We start from the raw sequence: 19764 nt of genomic DNA, 5'->3' as shown, positions 1-19764 counted from the left end.
CTCACCCTAAAGATAATTTAACCATGACCAGAATTTCACAGATAGCATTCTTCTTCCTTTTTCCACTGGTAACTTTTCTGTGTGTGGATGCACAGTGAAAGGAAGGCAGCTATGAATGAATGCATTAAGAGAATGACTGACTGGCTGACTGACATCTCCTCTGTCTGTGTCACCCAGACTGCAGGATTCCAGGAGACCCTGACTGAAGTGGAGATTCTGGCTCTGATCGTGGGCTGCATCTGCCATGACCTGGACCACCGCGGCACCAACAACGCTTTCCAGGCCAAGTGAGTGGCTGCCTTTCGGACTGGCCTCCCCGTTTCAACACAAATCACTCCCAATGCCATGCAATTTGACAGAGCAAGACGAGTACGTAAAGAATAATGTCCATGACTGCACGGATGGATTGTGGCTTTAACAGCCGCTGCGTGGCATACTGTGTCGCTCCGTATTGGGTGTGTTCATGTACAGACTGTGGGCCTCAGTTACTAAGACCTACATGTACATGCAAAACCAGGAACATGATCCATGATTGGTCATTGTACTGTATTTTTTTTCACACCAATCATCAGTTGTGTTATTAGTTTTGCCTGTACAAAAGGTTTTGCACATGCTAAAGGTCTTAGTAAATCAGGCCCCATATGTGTCGTTGAAAGACCAGTAGCAGGGTGGCCACCTTGTGCAACCAAAATATAATTTTTTAATAGCTATATTATATATAAAATCTATGATACACATACTGTGCCATTAAGCTTATTCTATTCAAATGAAATTTTACCCTAATTTTTTATTTTGAAAGAAACAAATTTCCTGTTTTCCACTACAGGGGGATCTGATATTTGTCATCGGTGACCATATTTATTACTAAATTAACGCAATGGTCTACATTTTAACCAATCAGTGATTTAGTGGGTAGCCAATCAGAAGGGAACTATGTCTTTATCTTGTGGTGCAATGAGCACTTTAAATGGCATAGATTATGTCAGTTTTACTTCCTGGACAAGCAGTAAATGATCCTGATCTTGTGGGCAGACAGTTAGAGGGCCTTGGAGGGAAATTGTTTTTGGTTAGTTTGGTGAAGATGTGACCAGGTAGGAGATGCTGACTGTATTCTTTCTTTGTGACTCCCACAGAACGGGCTCGGCCCTGTCTCTGCTGTATGGGACATCAGCCACCCTGGAACACCACCACTTCAACCACGCTGTCATGATACTGCAAAGCGAGGTACTGTTCACCTCTCCCAAAACATAATACAGCACAACAAGCGCACACTGTCGCAATACACAGTACAGCCAAAATGATGGAGTCATCGGTTGCTTTGCAAAGTGGCACAAAGATATGAACGGCACAACAAGAAGCAAGCAACCCATGCTCTGTGAAACAGGTGGAGTGTCAGTTTATTCTAGGGTGGAGCTAGCATGACATAGAACTGTGCGATGAGCGCTCTATTCAGGTAGACTGTGAACAATCAACTGCAGCTATAGCTACTTTCACTCAGCCATCTGCAAATCTGACCAATCCTTTCTTCTTCAGGCAGCAAAGAAGACCAAATTGGCCTGCTACTCGCAGTTTACAATCTACCTTATTTCATATTCTGTTCTGTCACACTATACAGTACAACACTGTGAAAAAAAACCAAAGCAATTGGTTTTATTCTAAAGACGCCAACAACCTGAATATGATTTTAAGTCTAAGTATATACAGGTCTCATGCACTGGGACTGGTAACAGCTAATCAAAATTCGACAATTCCTTATAATTAAATGCTGTCACATCATGTATTTATCTGTGAATATGTACATGCTGTAAAGTATGGTGGTTGGAAGGATTCGTGTAAGCATGCTGTGTTTTTTCCAGTATGTTCACTCTCTCCAGAGGGTTACGGTGCATCTCCTGCCCCCTTGTGGCTGTAATTGTGTCCTGTAGCACTATTGATGGAATATGGCTTCACCAGCAGATGCGCATGCACCTTTATTACATATGACCGTTATGACTATTATATGTAATGCATCCTGTGTAAAGTGGCAGAAGAATTCCCTTTCGTTTCATTATGGCAAAATAGAATACACTATCTGTTTATCTACAGTATAAATAGCTCTAGTGCAATACTTGGCTCAGGATTTGACTTATCCACATTGATAAATAGAGTCAAGTGTTTTTCCCACAAAAAGAAACAAATACATTTGTGGAAACCCATACAGTCTAATTCGTTGCTAGAGATGTTTATTCGTGGAGCAAGTTGAGGTAAGTACATAATGAAATAAATTGCAGGGTTGTGGTGGGACACGGTTTTGGCAGGCCAGGCTCCATTAAGTTCATTATGCTGTCTGCAACGACACTGCAAGGTGACGAATGTTTGCTTGGAATATAATAATGGCTTCTGATGATATGGAGAATGAATTACGGCCTGCGTCATTAGCATATAAATGAGTTATGTTTGGTTCATTTTGATTCATGCGGGGTGGGGGGGAGGCTCACGGATTCACTCCACCAACCAGCAGGAACAATTAATTAAAACTTTACTTTTTAACGTACTTGAGCGTGGTATCTTTCTTTCTCTCGCTCGCTTTCTCTCGCTTGCCTCCCACTTGTTCTTTCTTTCCTCCCCCTCCCCTCCCCTCCCCCCCCTCCTCTCTCCTCCCTCCCCCCCTCACCTTCTCACTTTTCTTTCTCCCTCGCTCCCATGCTTTTCCCCTCTCCCCCTCCCTCTCTCCCTCTCTCCCTCTCGTGATGGAAGGCTCAGATTCGGAGAGCTCTGTCTCCGCTGCGATAGCGCTCTTGTGTTTGGCGGTAGCCGGCGGGCTGACGGGGAGGTTCCTCGTACGCAGCGGACGCAGATCTCTCAGAGTAGAGTCTCCCGCTCGCTCCAGCGCTGCACTTCCCACCGCGCTGCTCACCACCCCCACCCTCCCCGCTTGGCGCGGCGCTATGTAGGGCAGTATTATAGCATATTTAACGGCGCTTGTTTAATTATTGAAGGTTCAGCGTGTGTATCAGCCCCACGCAGCTCTCTGTGAAGCGCTGCTCTGGGCGGAGCCTGACGCCATGCGTCTGATCTCCGGGGAGCTGTGTCTCCACCATCCTGAGGAATCTCCCTGCTTTCTGTGCTTCGCTCGTGACTGTTGTCAGAGCTGACAGCACTGATGCTCACTGATCCACTTCCTCAGTTCTAAGAGGGAGCGTTTTTGCCCCTCGGATTATGATCTAATTATGATGTGTGGGCGGATTCATATTTTGAATCAGACCCAGATTGAATCAAAAGGTATCCGCACAAACAAACTCATCCAGTATAACAAAAGCAGTTTAAAGAGGGTAGAAGCTACTGTTATTTCTGAGCATTGAGTTAGCAATGATGTTTTTTCTTTTCTGTCCGCAGGGTCACAACATCTTTTCCAACTTGTCCTCCAAAGAGTATAGTGACCTCATGCAGCTGCTGAAACAGTCCATCCTGGCCACTGACCTCACCCTCTACTTTGAGTATGTACTTCATGCAAATAGCCATTGGCTTCAGACATCACCAGTCAATCGCAGATCAGACATTCCTATGGATCTTCCCTGTCTATCATATGTACTTCATATGCACTATTACTGGCCTGAGATACTACTCATTTGCTAAAGCTCAAATGTCCACACAGACCACAGACCACATTCTTTTGTGAGGCTGTTCGCTGTTACTTGCCTCAGAAGAATCTTATAATGAGAAGGGGAATGTGCTCAGACAAAAGAATAAAATGTATAGATTGGAGTGTTTAATAGTACAGGTGGGGTATTGTGTTCTGCTCAGTTTTAATGATTGGGCTGTGAGCATAATTACCGAGCGTTTTACCATAAATTATTCAGCTGAACATAAATAAATTCACCCGTAACGCTGCTCTCAGTTGAATATTGAAATTTGAGGACTAACACTGCTCTCTGGTGGATGATGTGTGTCCCTGCATCTGACCAGGCTGAATAAAGAAATGTCTGCCTCCTTTTCTAGGAACCGGAAAGCTTTCTTTGAGATGGTCAGTAAAGGGGAATACAACTGGAATGTGAAGACCCACAGGGATATGTGCAGGTAAATTCCAGTCCACCTGGAGTGACATCACATGGGGGCCATTTCACACACACCCTCCTGTTGTACTATGTCTGCCTTAAAATAAATGGTTCTATATCAGTCCCGTCTTTCCGGCGAGTGACATTAGTTAAGAAACAGACCATGTTTTTTGTGGAAATGATCAAAGTCATGGCTTGCTTGTAAAGGTGTTGGCTATCGTGGGTCAGGGGCATTCATGTGTCACGTCTCCTTGCTACAGGTCAATGCTGATGACTGCATGTGACCTTGGAGCTGTGACCAAACCCTGGGAAATATCCAGAAAGGCAAGTCTGACATGGAATGAACTTTTTTTCTTTGTGTGGGGATGGGGAGGAGCCAATTGTTCTGTCAATGGAGTGCTACAGCCAATGGGACTTCACACCTGCTTTCCATCTGTTAGGTGGCGGAGCTGGTGACCAGCGAGTTCTTCGAACAGGGCGACAGAGAGCGGTCAGAGCTGAAGCTCACCCCTTCTGTGAGTTTCCCCCGTCACCGTTTTACACGTCCTCTCTCTCTCAGCGTTTCTCACGGTTTCCCGGTTCTACCGTCTGAACAGAAAAGGTTTCTTTCTTCAAATGACACAAAGGGGGTTGTTCTCACAGGAGTGGAGCTGGTTGGCTTGGCCAGCTTCCTGGCACCAGGGAGAGGCCCTCAGTGTCAGTCTGTGCCCGTCTGTACCCGGGCCTCTTTGTGTGCCCCGCTCTCAGCCTGGAGCTACCGGGGAACCAGACCACAGGAAGGCCCTGACCCAGGACCACACGCTTCACCCTCTCCCTGTGCACAAGTCTATTCAATTACCCGCCGCAAAACGCCAACTTTCGCCAGTGGCACTCCCATCTGCCCAAGCCAGATACAATGTGATTGCTTAGACTGCCTCGGAAGGTTTGTCCTTTAGGCTATGGATAACAGGAACTCAATACGATTTCATTTAATCTCGTTTTGCGCCTGTTCCTTCAGCGACTTGCATAGCGTAACCCGATAATGGGGCGATTAAACCATATACTCGTGTTTTTTTCCCACTGGTGATGTCGGACTTGAGTCAAAATTATATTTTTTGCCATTCGCGCGTAATTTTTTCACCCCCCCTTCGCAGCTGGGTAATACAAGTACGGAAATGAAACACGGGACAAAGGTTGCCATCCCAGCAGTTGCTTTGAAGACCAAATGGCGGTCAGAGCGAAAAGAGGCACGCGGTCTGGGAGCGCGCGCGCCCAGCTGATTGGGCAGCCGCATTGCTGCGGCGGTGGCCTCGGGTTTCTAAGGCTGCGTGTCAAACTCATTACCAACCGGCACGTGGGCGTTATGAATTATGCATTCATAATCCAGACCCATTGCCCAGTAGCTATCTCTGAAGCACAGCCCTTCTGAAGCGTCACAGGTCTACAATGCAGGAGGCGAAGACAGAATGGGAAATAAGAGGAAGGTAATTACCGGTGTGTCTTCAAGGCAAAGGCTATTTCCTCCACCCCCACAACACCCCTCCCCTCCCAGGCTTTTGAGAAACAAAAAATGTTCAGAGTATAGGTCTGCTTAGCAGTAGGTCCAAAAAAATCCCCTGAGGGTGAAGTGCTGGAATGTTATGTGTCATCATGTCATTTTTCTCCCATACACCATTGCAGTGTGTTCCTCCAGACAGGGGTAGGCGCTGTGTGCAGGCTGTGTTCCAGATGTAATGGAAGGCTTGCTGCTGTTTGTGTTCCAGGCCATCTTTGACCGGAACCGGAAGGATGAGCTCCCTGGCCTGCAGCTGGAATGGATTGATGGGATCTGCGCCCCTCTATATGAGGTATGAACATGAGCTCTGCAGACACACCCCCTACCCCACCACGCCCTCACCCCCTACCACACCCCCATCAGTGCGCTGTGTGGACATACCCCCACCCCCACCACACCCCATCAGTGCGCCGTGTGGACACACCCCCACCACACCCCATCAGTGCGCTGTGTGGACACACCCCCTCCCCCACCACACCCCCATCAGTGCGCCGTGTGGACACACCCCCACCACACCCCATCAGTGCGCTGTGTGGACACACCCCCTCCCACACCACACCCCCATCAGTGCGCCGTGTGGACACACCCCCACCACACCCCATCAGTGCGCTGTGTGGACACACCCCCTCCCCCACCACACCCCCATCAGTGCACCGTGTGGACACACCCCCACCACACCCCATCAGTGCGCTGTGTGGACACACCCCCTCCCACACCACACCCCCACCACACCCAATTAGAGTGCTAAGACAAACACCACGCCCCCTCCCCCCTCCCGAGGTGCAAGATGATGCATGTGCTGTCTTTCCTCTGGGAGACTCCTCCTCCCCAGATATTTCCACTCTCACCAGCTGGTGGGATCAGCAGCATAGAGGGGAGGTGACACGAATGCAGGCAGCTGGGAACCCGACTGTATATCAAACATTTCACATGCACACCCACGTCAAAAAAAGTATTAGCACTGCGGCTTTTCGTGAGCAAAAATCGATGTTCTTAGCTCTGTTCTGAAATTCAGAGCTTTCTGAGCGCAGATATTGCAGCCTTTCACACAGCCTGTCTCAAGCACCTTCCCGCGGAGTAAAAGCGGCATTCAGACTGAGGCCATTCACGTGAGGAGGAAGAGCCCATTCTTCCGTTTAGCTTCAGAGAACGGCGCAGACGCGGCTGTGCAGCTCGGAGTGAACGCGGCTTCACATCCTAATCTTGCGTGTGGGATGCGACTGTGCACCTCGGAGTGAACGCGGCTTCACATCCTAATCTTGCGTGTGGGATGCGACTGTGCACCTCGGAGTGAACGCGGCTTCACATCCTAATCTTGCGTGTGGGATGCGACTGTGCACCTCGGAGTGAACGCGGCTTCACATCCTAATCTTGCGTGTGGGATGCGACTGTGCACCTCGGAGTGAACGCGGCTTCACATCCTAATCTTGCGTGTGGGATGCGACTGTGCACCTCGGAGTGAACGCGGCTTCACATCCTAATCTTGCGTGTGGGATGCGACTGTGCACCTCGGAGTGAACGCGGCTTCACATCCTAATCTTGCGTGTGGGATGCGACTGTGCACCTCGGAGTGAACGCGGCTTCACATCCTAATCTTGCGTGTGGGATGCGACTGTGCACCTCGGAGTGAACGCGGCTTCACATCCTAATCTTGCGTGTGGGATGCGACTGTGCACCTCGGAGTGAACGCGGCTTCACATCCTAATCTTGCGTGTGGGATGCGACTGTGCACCTCGGAGTGAACGCGGCTTCACATCCTAATCTTGCGTGTGGGATGCGGCTGTGCACCTCGGAGTGAACGCGGCTTCACATCCTAATCTTGCGTGTGGGATGCGACTGTGCACCTCGGAGTGAACGCGGCTTCACATCCTAATCTTGCTTGGGGGACGCGGCTGTGCACCTCGGAGTGAACGCGGCTTCACATCCTGATCTTGCGTGTGGGATGCGACTGTGCACCTCGGAGTGAACGCGGCTTCACATCCTAATCTTGCGTGTGGGATGCGACTGTGCACCTCGGAGTGAACGCGGCTTCACATCCTAATCTTGCGTGTGGGATGCGACTGTGCACCTCGGAGTGAACGCGGCTTCACATCCTAATCTTGCGTGTGGGATGCGACTGTGCACCTCGGAGTGAACGCGGCTTCACATCCTAATCTTGCGTGTGGGATGCGACTGTGCACCTCGGAGTGAACGCGGCTTCACATCCTAATCTTGCGTGTGGGATGCGACTGTGCACCTCGGAGTGAACGCGGCTTCACATCCTAATCTTGCTTGGGGGACGCGGCTTTGCACCTCGGAGTGAACGCGGCTTCACATCCTGATCTTGCGTGGGGGACGCGGCTGTGTGAATGGCCTGAACGGCGGCGAGCTGCGCGCGGCCGACTTTGAGCACGCTGTGGCGCGCGTCGGAGAGGAGCCCCGAAAAGAGCGGGTGATGAAAAGGAGGAACGTTCGCGCCCCCGCAGAAGGGACGGCCGTGACGCCGGTCCTCACCGGCTCGCGACAGAGCCCCTTCTGCGTCTGGACACGCGTTGAACGCCACGAGCAAATGGAGTTTCAGATTCACTTCAGCGTTACCCAGGTTAATAATAATGAGGGATTCACATATTTCAGAAGGAAATTAATATGTACAAATTCTGAAAGAGTATGAAAATCCAACAGTCCCATCCATGTTTTGAATAAAGAACATGAAAAGTGAAAAGTGTATGGCATGAGAGAGAAGTATAGGTGCAGAGGGAGAGTCTTATATTTATATTTTATATTTTAATATATATTTTTTAAATATATTTATTGAGCATTTTACAGTATAGTATGCAGGAATTTGATAACCTTTTAACCCTCCCGTTCCAGCCCTAACAACATCTATGATATAAATTGAGGAGAATACATTGTAAATGCAGGACAGAAACAAAAAGAAGGGAAAAAGCAAATACAAGTTTTTAAAAAAAAAAAGTGTTCACACAAATGTACATACAGTGCTGCAAGCAGTTTAGTTACAGTTGTCATAGTTACATAAATACTTGATACATTACATATTCAGTCATCATCTGGGGAAACTGTCTGACTGTGTCTTTACATAGCCAAGTAAAGGTCACCAAGCATTCTCAAGTTTGGCATGAGAGAAAACCTATTTTTTTCAAGTGTAAAACATCTTTAATCCAACCTATGGTACTGTGGTATTGTGGCATGCTTCATTAAAAAAAATATTTAAAGGCAAAAACAGATACTTGACCTTCTTTTGTAACCTAAAATTGACGTAACACATATTGCTAACACGTTCACTTTGAAACTCCACTGTTCACGTTACTTATCACAGAAAACTGATTCAGTTGTATCTACACAATTTCCACGCCTCATTCTTATGCTGTTAGTGAATGGTGAAATGGTAGTAGCCATATCCACGGAAATGGAAACTGCTTCATTCATTTCTTTTGAGGAAAGATCACAGATTTTGGCCCTGTGATGTTCCCTCTTGTTTGGGAAACAGCCATTTCTATGCGGTCACTACAGTGGCAATTAAAGTGAAACAGGCGGGGGTGGGGGGAGGGGCACGGCGAGTTCAGAGACTGGTGGGTTATGTACGTGGGCGGAAGAGGATCCTACATCATCAGTCAACTTCTCCCAGCGGTTCATTCCTGAATAGAATATTAATTTGAAGTTATGTAACCGCCCGTCTTCAAAGGACCCCCTCCCCCCTCCCCCAGTAGCGCGCCTTCGTCTGAATACTGATAAGGTGGGGAGAGAGGTCTGCACAGACATGGCAGAGGGGATTCTGACCAACGGATCAAGCCTGTCCAAAATTTAAAGAAAGGTCACACCACCCCCCCAACAGGGAGCACCATGGTAACTTCCTCCATTCCTTAACTTTGTCTAACCTCCCTCTCGGCACGCTAATGCGCCCATTGGGCTTACTGTGCCAGTGGCGGCTGCGGCCGGTGACGCCGCAGGGTAGTGCCTAGCCGCCTGCAGCGCTGGCCGTGGGGGAGGGGACCTCCCTCCTCCTCATACGAGCTCATCTCCCCCGGCCTAGGAGAGACCGGCAGCCTGACTGTCACACCTGTGTGAGAAGCATGCAGTGTGACATGCACGATTTGGAATTCCAGACTAGGAGAACAGATACAAAATGGGGGGGGGGGGGGGGGGGAAGCTGTGGTTTGCGCACATTTCTAAAGTTTCATTTTTAATGAGCTAAGGCAGAAAGGAGGTCTGTTGCACATCTCATGTAAAGAACAGCATCCCCTACAGGCAGGCATCTGTAACAGCACCATGGCATCAGTCTCTACTGCTGTAAGCCTTCAATATTTGTGAAGCATATAATATAATGAAGAAAAGCACCTGTCCGACAGATCAGAAACACTTCTCAGGAGGCAGGTGTGGATGTGTCAGTGACTTCTGTCGGCAGAAGACTTTATGAACTGAACAACAGAGGCTACACTGCGAGATGCAAACCACTAGTTCACCGCAAAACAGAATGACCAGGTTACAGCTTGCTAAGGTCTACCTAAAAGAGCCTGCAGAGTACTGGAAGAAGGTCTTGTGGACAGATGAGATCAAGATTCACTTGTACCTGAGGGATGGCCAGAGCAAGTGTCCAAAGCACCACCTTCATCTGTGAAACATGGTGGTGGGAGTGTTTGCTCTGGGCATGTATGGCTGCCACAGGTACTGGCTCACTTGACTTCATTAATGATGTAACTGTTCATAGCAGCAGCAGAATGAATCCTGAAGTGTACAGAATCATTTTATGTGGTCAATTTCAACAAAATGCCTCCAAACTCATTGGACGACACTTCATCCTACAGCAGGACAATGATCCCAGACATACACTGCTAAAGCAACAAAGGAGTTAAAAGTCAAAACTGGAACATTTTTGACTGGCTAAGTCATTCACCTGATCTGAATCCAATTGAACATGTGCTTCATATGCCGAAGAGAAAGCTTATGGCAACTTGCCCCCAAAACAAGCAATAGCTTAAGATGGCTGCGGTACAGGCCTGGCTGAGCATCACCAGAGAAAACACTCAGCACCTGGTGGGGCACAGATTTCAAGCAATCATTGTATGCAGAGGATATGCAACAGAGTACTAAACATGACTGCTTCCATTTGCATAACATTAATATGTCTCAAACATTATGGTGCCTGAAATAGGGTTACCATAAGAAGTGCTACTATTTCTACTTGGTGAAACCAAGGTGTATAAACATACCATTAAAGAAAAACTGAAAAAATATCAAATGTGCACTTTCACCACATTTTAATTGTTTGATTACATATCTAAAATAGTGGAGTACAGCACCAAATCAAGAAGAAGAAAAAAGCCTTTGTCCCAAACATTATGGAGCTTACTGTATGTGTGACACCTCTGTGACAGACCTCGTTTAGATTAGCCTTTTTTATCAGGCACCAGTAGACTTGACTGTGTTTGAACAGAAACCGCTTTTCATAAATACTACAGGACCCCACTGAAGGATTAAATCACGTGTAAGCATGCATCGTGAATTTGAAATACATTAAAATTTCAGTGCATCTTTTGTGCAGGGATTTTTGGAACCCACTCTAAACCTAAAAGAAGCTGTTCAATCAATGAACTGCATTCCAAAATTAAAAAAGGTAACATAATGGTTTTTAACCTTGACTGATTGACAAAATTTCTGAAATGTGAAGTACTTACTACTGGGAAAGAAGGCACAGATTTTCTGAACTGAGACATAGACGCACACAACTCCTCCAACCCTAAAATGGTGCTTACTGTCTGAGCTAGGAGAGTAGTCTAAATAAATGCAATGAAGGTCCTCCCAAGGGGGCAGAGTACCTGTAGCTTTGTCTCTCCATAAGCAGAGCTTGAGGGAGATTTACTGCAGTGACTGCAAACAACAGGCTTCTCTCTCTCTCTCTCTCTCCCTCTCCCTCTCTCTCTCTCTCTCTCTCTCTTTCTCTGCTGAATTACCATTTCTGAGGCAAATGCAAGACAGAGAGGACTAATAGCCAGAGCATAATAAGCACTAAAGTTCAAAAGATGTACTGTAATGTCAGATAAAGAGGGCGTGTTGGTGAGACCCATAATCTTTCTGTCTGAGAGATTTCCTGAATGGCATATTAGGTTAAATGTACAATGGGAGCATTCACGCTGTGCAAGGTGACTGCCAATCACGTGGCCGAATGCATTTAAACTGAACAGTGTCGGCCAGGCTATGAAATTGAGCCCTATCGTTTGGAAGGGAGAGGTGAATGGCTCTAGCGGAGATGGAGCCATGGGGCTCTCTGGAGCGTACGCAATGACATTCGTACTCTTCTGCAGTCTGACTCATTGCAGCGCACACTCTAGTGACCATTAACCTTTGACCTTTGTGTGGACTTGTGTGGAATAAGTGGTGCTGCGCTTACATTAGCCTTTAGCCTCATTTACCAGTCATATGTCGGGTCAGCTTCGATTGGCCAGACCTACATGCTTTTAACACCGATGCGTGTGAAAAATTGTGTATATAATGTTTCCTACACTGTCACCATGCAAGTTTTTCTTTTCCAAGCTTTATGCACAGTATCAAATGATATCTGTTGCCAAATTGAGTCAATTTTACAATTAGAACATGTTATGGTTTGGGGTAAAGGTACCTGTATCAATTTGACTGGAATGACATAGCTAGTATTGGAAATTTCACAGTCTTCAGTGCAGATAACTAACACAGGTAAAGACATGTCGCTTTGGAAAAGCTTTTATATGCTTTCATAAAGCAGTGTGTATATTTACGAGTAATTGAAAATGAACCAACAAATTCCCCTGAATTTATCAAACATGCGTAGACACAACTTTTTTCATATCCACTTTCGTATGTTGATAAATACAAATCAATCGTAAGTGAAAAGCGTATTCGCAGAACTTGCAGCATAAATTGACGCCCCTAAAATATCATAGAACGAGCTTGGAATTTTACTGTAGGTAATTTAAAGGAAGGGCAGAGAAAAGTCTAATGAAAAAAACGTCTCTTAAGTGGACACTGATATACTGTTAATAGAAGTACATACCAAAAAAACATATTTTATTGAGTGTAGCAGTGGAGTGTCAGGGCCAAGGAAGACTAAAGCATGGCAAGGTAAAAGGAGAGTCGGTATAAATGTAACGCATCACAGATGTAACATGGTCAATAGCTTTTTTTACACAGCTGCTACAGCAGCCATGTCAGGTTTGTACACACGCAATTCAGCCCTTTACCAAGTGCCAGAAGAACAGAGCAATTTAACAACCTTCATGGGAAATATTTCTAAACAACTGTTTTTGAGCAATGTAAGTAAAAATCTGTTCCAGAAGTAATTTTCGGACATAAGACATTATTTTTCTTTACAATAAGTCAAATCATACATAATTTTGAGCAGTCATCTGTACTTGAAACATTGTGTGGTTTTCTGAGTCAATTTTAGAAGAAATTTTTTGTTAGGTCACCTAAGCTGTTACAATTATGTCGCCTCTGAGTTATTATAACAAACAATTGGAGACTAGGGACATTAGGTGGTGACTAGGGACACACATTGATGAGAACCATTAATTTCTTAATAAATATTAAACACCATTTAAATTGCCTAAGGTCTCCCCAAAAGAACACTACATGTAGATGGTTTACAACACCATCTAGTGTCCTTATTCTCAAAATCTGAAGCCCTCTCCATGGCCTTCCTGAGTACCAACCATCTCATCTTCTCTTTAGATGGGATTTTGTAAACATATAACACCAAAAAAAGCATGTTGTTTGTTATTGTAACTTAGAGGCGGCACAACTGTAACAGCTGTTACATTTGTACAGACGTGGACATCATGTTTTTTTGGTCATCTAAAAATATCCCACGAGAATTGACTTAGACAACCATACTAACTGTTCAAGGATGGATAACTGCTAAAAATGATGTATGATTTAATTGATTGTAAATAAAAATGCCTTATACCCGAACGTCTCAAAAACTAAAAAAAAAAAAAAAAAGTTCCCAGGAAGGTTGTCGAATTGCTCCGTTATTTTGAAAGACGGTAGAGGACTGAATTGCGTATATACAAACCTGAAATGGCTATAGTAGCAGCAGTGTCAAAAAGTCATTGACGTATATATCATATCGTGTTACATTTATGATGCGTTACATTTCTCAACTATGTCACCACAACTCACTTCATGGTAAATTACGTGGAGCCTCATGCTTCATAATCTGGGGATGCGGTTGGTCTCACGTTACCATTGCAAATGTGTTTCCTTGATTAATATAAAAAACAAAAAAATAAAAAACCTCATGCGCACCACATGCACATTATAGGACATTATCATTTACTGTTAAAATTATTCTGCCTCTCTGTTACGTATGCATGTAACATTGGGCTGCTTGTATTTTGGTCTAGATTGTTTCCAACTTGATTAAGTTGTGAATGTAATTGGAGCAATCAATGACTACTGACCATGTCAAAGCTGTTTGAAGTAAAAATTAATAGTGCTAGGCTAAATATTTTCAGAGTAAATGAACAAAATCCAAGAACTGTAACATTTATACTCTCCCCTAGCTGTTGTTGTAAACTGTCTCAAGTTTCACATACTATGCAACAGGTGAAATGACTTGACTTGAAACTGGAGGCAAAGAAGAAAATCTAATTAAATTTTTTCTAATTTCTAATTTCTCTCATTTCTATTAAAGCTTCCAATAAAGGGAGGTCAGGTGTAGCAATGGAGGCATAAGCTACAGTATGACTTATGTGCCCTATTTATTGCAAACTTCGTATTACATGTTTTATGGAATTTATATTTAATGCATTAGGCCTAATTAATCAGGATTGCCAGATCAAGCATCATGTTTTAATGTTGAATCCAATTGTGATTTTATTTATTATTTATTTAATAATCAGAACAATTATAATATATATTCCAATTGATTTATAAATTATTTTTTTAATCAAAATAAAAGATGAATTAATAGAATAATAAAAGCATAAACATGCAATGCAAATTTTGCGACCATTTTTTTTTTTTACAATACAAACAGTTTAGACGCTTTGTGAAATTTGTTAGATTCCAACGAACAAACTGACGTGGGCCTACTAAAAATGTGATAAATACCACATTGTTTGCATAAATGCATTGACGAACGATTTATGATCAAATTCATTCGACTCACGTTTGATAAATGAGGTCCAATGTGCCTGGTCTTCAGGTTAATGTCAGACAGAGTCACGGTGGATAATTGTATGTACACAGATGGAAGTGTTCCGTGCTCCTGCCTACGTCTCAATGCCAATCAAATTAATGGTTTTCAGACTCTATCATGTGGATGTCTGGTGGGCTGCAAAAGAAAGACATGCTTTTTAGAGGACATTCATTTTACTAGACTGTACCCTCCTGAACGAAAGAACGGCTCAACTGTAATTTCGTATTATGAACAAAAAATAATAATTGGGGATAAAAGTTGTCAACAGACTTGTGTGCTACTATTCCCAGAGCATTTAGCCCTGTTTACATCTCTCTTTTCAACTTTAATGTAACCAGTTTGTGCTCATTATGATATCACTGGGGATACAAAGTGTGCTGTATGGGAAAGACAAAACCGTGCAATTTAAAATGACTCGCGCCTCAGTTCAGACATAGCGAAGCAGCTGCTCAGTGGAGAAGATAATTCCGCACGCCCTTTGTTCCTATGCAGAAGACTGGCCTTCGGTGAGACGCAGAGGAGAGACGAGCAGACCACGTTCAGTAGAACTGTGGAGAACTAGGACGGTTCAGTGGAAAGCCCCTGGGGAGTTTTTGTTCTGTCTCCTCATTGGCCAGCGCCTTCCTGCGAGAGAGTAGGCGAGTGAAGCGGCAGGCAGAGAGGATCCAGGCTCGTTAATGAGGTTCCCCTCCCCCTTGCGGTCTGCTGGGAGTAAGCGAGGGAGATTAAACTCTGCCTCTTCCTGCTCGTTGCGCGTTTGTGGTCAGATGATTCTACGTGACACGCGCCTGCCTCGCACGGAGCCGACGCTCCTACACGTCGCAAGTGCGAAGCGTGATTTGAGGGCGGCCACATTCGCCGGCGCCCTAGACGATCCGAGGAGACGCAGGCTTCCATAAAACACAGACCGCGCGATGAGTCTCCCTACTTTGATGCACTCCACTTCTTATTGCAGAATTTTGCCAGACTGGTTTATGGGTGTCATATACAAGTCCTCCTCGATGCACACAACCCTTATAGTTAAAGCAAAACACTATTGCTATCTACAGTCTGATGTGCTGCCATAAAAACGTGTCCCGGTAAATGAAATGGATGTCGGCCGCTGTAATGACATGCGTTTCGGCGCGGCGTGCCGCTCCGCTGTCGGTTCCTGCGGGGGTGGTGTGCGTCGTCATGTTTAAGAGCACAGGAGCAGGGGAGAATAATGAATCCTACCCCGCTGGGTGCTGCTTTCGGCTGTGCAGACGCACGGCGTCTTGGATGTTTTCATCAAAGACGGCAGCCCGTAGGTTGTGCACCAGAGACGGCCTTTGTGTCTTTTTCTCCTGTTGTGGGAATTGCATCCTAATGAGCCAGTGCTGGTAAAATGTGGGTTAATTAGCAAGAATTACAAAAGCAGCGGGTTGACACGGCACTTAAAACTGCAGCCAGCTTGGGTAACCACAAAAAATACGTTCCTTCTGAGACCATTTTGTCACAGGAATTTTGAAAGAACATGTATCACTGTGATTAAACTGGAGTAGGAACAAACAAAACAGATGAAATGACAATGCTAACTATGTCTCATTAAATTTTTAATACTACTTGTTGTCCTTAATTCTTGTAGTATGCATGCTGCGGTATATCAATATTTTTAACATACAAGAAGTACCCAAGATAAAATGACCTTTATGTTCAGCTTACTGAAACTACTATATCCAATAATGCTATACTGCTATATGCTATAATGCAGTAATTTTGTTGTCTCTAGCTGGTACCATTCAGACAGGCATTGTAGTCTGGTAAGGGGAGGTAGTTGTAAAGGGCAATAATGGATCAGTGTTGATCTTGTGTATTAAGTAATATCAAACTCTGTTTTTATGTCATGGAAATGTCAATGGCTTATTGCTGTATGTCCAAGACAACGGTGCACATATGGCCCAACACCACCCCATTGTGCTTAGGAGGCAATGGAGAAAACCCATTGAAATCCCTGTCTGGAATCTGAAAGGAATTATCATTCAGTTCATCCCCCTCTCCTCAAGATCCAGTTTTTTTGCTTTTATTTTCAGTTAACACTTAGATTTTATTATTTCACATATCTACTCCTGTTTTCTTTATGAATGAATACATATTCATTACTGCTGCTCTTGGACACTACCCATGAGTTATAATAATTTTTCCCTCTCTCTCTCTCTCTCTCTCTCTCTCTCTGTCTTTCTCTTTCTCTCTGCTTTTTCTCTCTCTGCTTTGCACCCTGCAAGACTCTGGTGAAACTGAACCCAAAACTGCAGCCAATGGTTGACCTGATCCAGGAGAACCGGGCGAAGTGGGAGGAGCTAAACAGGGAGCGGCAGCGCAGCCAGGAGTCGACCGCGCCTGCCAGCAGCGGTGCCAGGAAAGCCGTGGCAGACCCCAGCAGCGGTGCCAGGAAAGCCGCGGCAGACCCCAGCAGCGGTGCCAGGAAAGCCGCGGCAGACCCCAGCAGCGGCGCAGAGAGCCACGGCGGGGCTCCCTGTGATAGCGGTCCCCCCGAAAACACCAGCTAGCTCCCGCCAGTCCTCGCGGGGCTCCGCAAGCTGCCCCTTAGCTTCTGTCCACTAACACGTGGCCTGCAGCGACAGGCTGAGCAGTGCATGCAGGGCTTCTGTGCTCTGCTTTAGCTTTCGATACCCGCGGCCGAGAATTTTCTGCTGGATCGCGCGTTTAGATGGACGCCAAGGTCGAAGTTTTTGTGTTCCTCTCATGCCCCCTCCACTCCCCTACCCCCACCCATTGGGAGTCTGGGCCTAGCGCCGCTGGGTTAGCTTGCACACCTGCTTTGTGCATTTAGTTATCAGGTAAAAATTAGAATCTCGGAGCTGGTATTTATAGGGAAAACAAAAACACGAGAACCACAGTCTCCTGGCTTTTTTCCCGAAATTTGTTTGTGTGAGGAGAGTGCCACCTCACTGTAAGAGAAGGGGGATAGTAAAGAGCAGCTGGAATCGTAGGCCACTCTTTGTCTATGTTAACTCCCCACAAGTTTGGGGCTGTAGTCACGTGACCCTCTTCGTGTTGCTTTGAGTAACCTATTTGTCGCAGGAATGTTACAGGGACTCTTGTTAATTTTGTAGTGTACATATCTATTTTTACACAAATGGAATATGCAAGTGCCATTTCATATCAGTTTTAGCTTGTTGGCTTTGGTTACCCGTGGTTAATGAAGTGTTTCTTTGGCTCGGTTGGCTTGTGTCAGTGCTGTGGGGATCAGCGGTTGTGGGGTGGACTTGTTACCAAGCGTTTCTTGTGGTGAAAATCGAGAGCCCCCTGTTTGTGGATCCTTATGCATGAAACTTTTCACCACGAATCATTATCCTGACATTCTTCACTAAACCGATGAGAGATAGCAGGTGGACATCAGCATGGTGTCCTAGGTTACATTCCCTTTTTGAAATCTGTTTTTGTTCACCCCTGTGTAAACCCTATTGTGATGCCTTTTACACATTAACGCTTGATTCATGTGACCAAGAATGCGAATGTATAGACAAAGACAGTAATCTGTGCTCTTGCATAATTCAAAGAGATGGTACCATAAAACAACACCCTCAGGACTACGGGCTGACTACCGAGTAACGACGGTGTCTCTTCTGCCCCGTAATGACAAGGACCGCCCCGTACTCCCAAATGACTGCCGGCTCCTCCCACATGCAGCGATAACTCATTTTGGGTTCAGAACGATATTGATTTCCTCTCGGCGGAGGCCGGGGACCCCGAGCCTGATTATATTACTGCTGAACGGCAGCGGTTATCAGGGTGTAAATTAAAGCGAGGCCTGCTGTCAGTGCAGATGCTGGAGGAATTTCAGCAGCTATTATGCGACCCGTAGTTTCCTAATTCAGCGATTTAGCCGCGTTAAACGTTATTCCCGAATGAACTCGCTGCTGACGCTTAGCCGATTTTAAAGAAGCAAACAAGTAAAAAATAGTAATAATAATTGATGCTAATTTCTTGTAAAACAAAATCTGACTCAAAGATATGAAGTCTCCAAGATCATTCACATCATCCACATCCACGTTTAGTTGCGATATATTTCCCTCTTTTTAAAAACAAGCCTTTTTGATTGGGCAATCTACTGTTATGACTCAACAGCATGCGTATTTGTTTGCACATTTTGATCTAGTTTTCATAATCATGTTGTCACAGCAGGAATTGGAAGTAATTTGGTCACTGTGGTCGTCGTGTGGCATGAATCTTTGTTCTCTTGGGGGTCAAAATTAAAGCCTGACTGACCACCAGAAGATTTCGATTGCATGGGGTGTGAGGTTAAACCAACTACTGTTAAGTATAAAGACCAACAATGAGCAGCACCAGTAAACCAAAACGGTTTGTTATCTGCAGCTTCATCTCCATGAAAACATTCCTCAGTCAGTTTACCTTGGAATGGAACTGCATGGGGTATATTAATGCATTGTAATGGATGGAGTATTAATGCAAAGAATTAATTATGTTTTCCCGTTATGTTTCAAATTTGTGACTTAATACATATTCTTTTGCATTGTACGACTACTGAGTCTGTACGTGTAATCATAATTTCTTCTCAATGCCATGACTTACTGTAGGTTGTTCCTTTGTCACAGAGGTGAAACAAATGGGTCTTTAGAGGCATGTTATCTGGAAATCTACAATGTTTTGTTAAGTTGAATAAAATCTGTGCTTAAAATTGTACCTGATGCCTGCATTTCTCAGACTTCATTGGTAAATCATTGTGCTTTCCATGTGCTCCTGTAGTACAACACTGCCCCCATGTGGACACATGCATTCATTGCTATCCTGGATTTGGGGGCATTTGTTCTGGAATCTGGATACACAAAGCAACGACCACATACCGTAATGATAAACTCACATAATACACAATGATAGTTTGCCCTTATGAATATACAGCTTGTCTTATGAATTATTCTGCTATTGGATATGATGCACAATGAGTGACTACTATCAAAGATTACCATAGAAACAGTTACTTAAGCAGCATGGACCTCTGTCAGAATACACAGCACGTTATT

At 45.2% G+C, this 19764-nt stretch overlaps 1 protein-coding gene across 2 annotated transcripts in view; it reads left to right on the top strand.

Moving 5' to 3' along the window:
* pde11a (phosphodiesterase 11a) overlaps positions 1-19426 on the top strand; it is an 89033-nt gene extending 69607 nt beyond the window's left edge. For both annotated transcript variants that reach the window (XM_035410878.1, XM_035410879.1), the window contains exons 13-20: positions 178-287; positions 1134-1224; positions 3376-3476; positions 3979-4056; positions 4295-4358; positions 4475-4549; positions 5777-5860; positions 16984-19426. In XM_035410878.1, coding sequence (XP_035266769.1) covers positions 178-287; positions 1134-1224; positions 3376-3476; positions 3979-4056; positions 4295-4358; positions 4475-4549; positions 5777-5860; positions 16984-17268 — 888 coding nt within the window. In that variant the 3' untranslated portion in view covers positions 17269-19426. The remainder of the gene's footprint in view (positions 1-177; positions 288-1133; positions 1225-3375; positions 3477-3978; positions 4057-4294; positions 4359-4474; positions 4550-5776; positions 5861-16983) is intronic.
* The last annotated feature ends 338 nt before the right edge of the window (positions 19427-19764 follow it).

The sequence above is a fragment of the Anguilla anguilla genome, chromosome 3 (genome assembly GCF_013347855.1).
Source record: "Anguilla anguilla isolate fAngAng1 chromosome 3, fAngAng1.pri, whole genome shotgun sequence".
In the NCBI taxonomy this organism is placed as follows: Eukaryota; Metazoa; Chordata; class Actinopteri; order Anguilliformes; family Anguillidae; genus Anguilla; species Anguilla anguilla.
The sequence above is the reverse complement of the archived record's forward strand: the minus strand, read 5'-3'. Positions and strand labels throughout refer to the sequence as shown.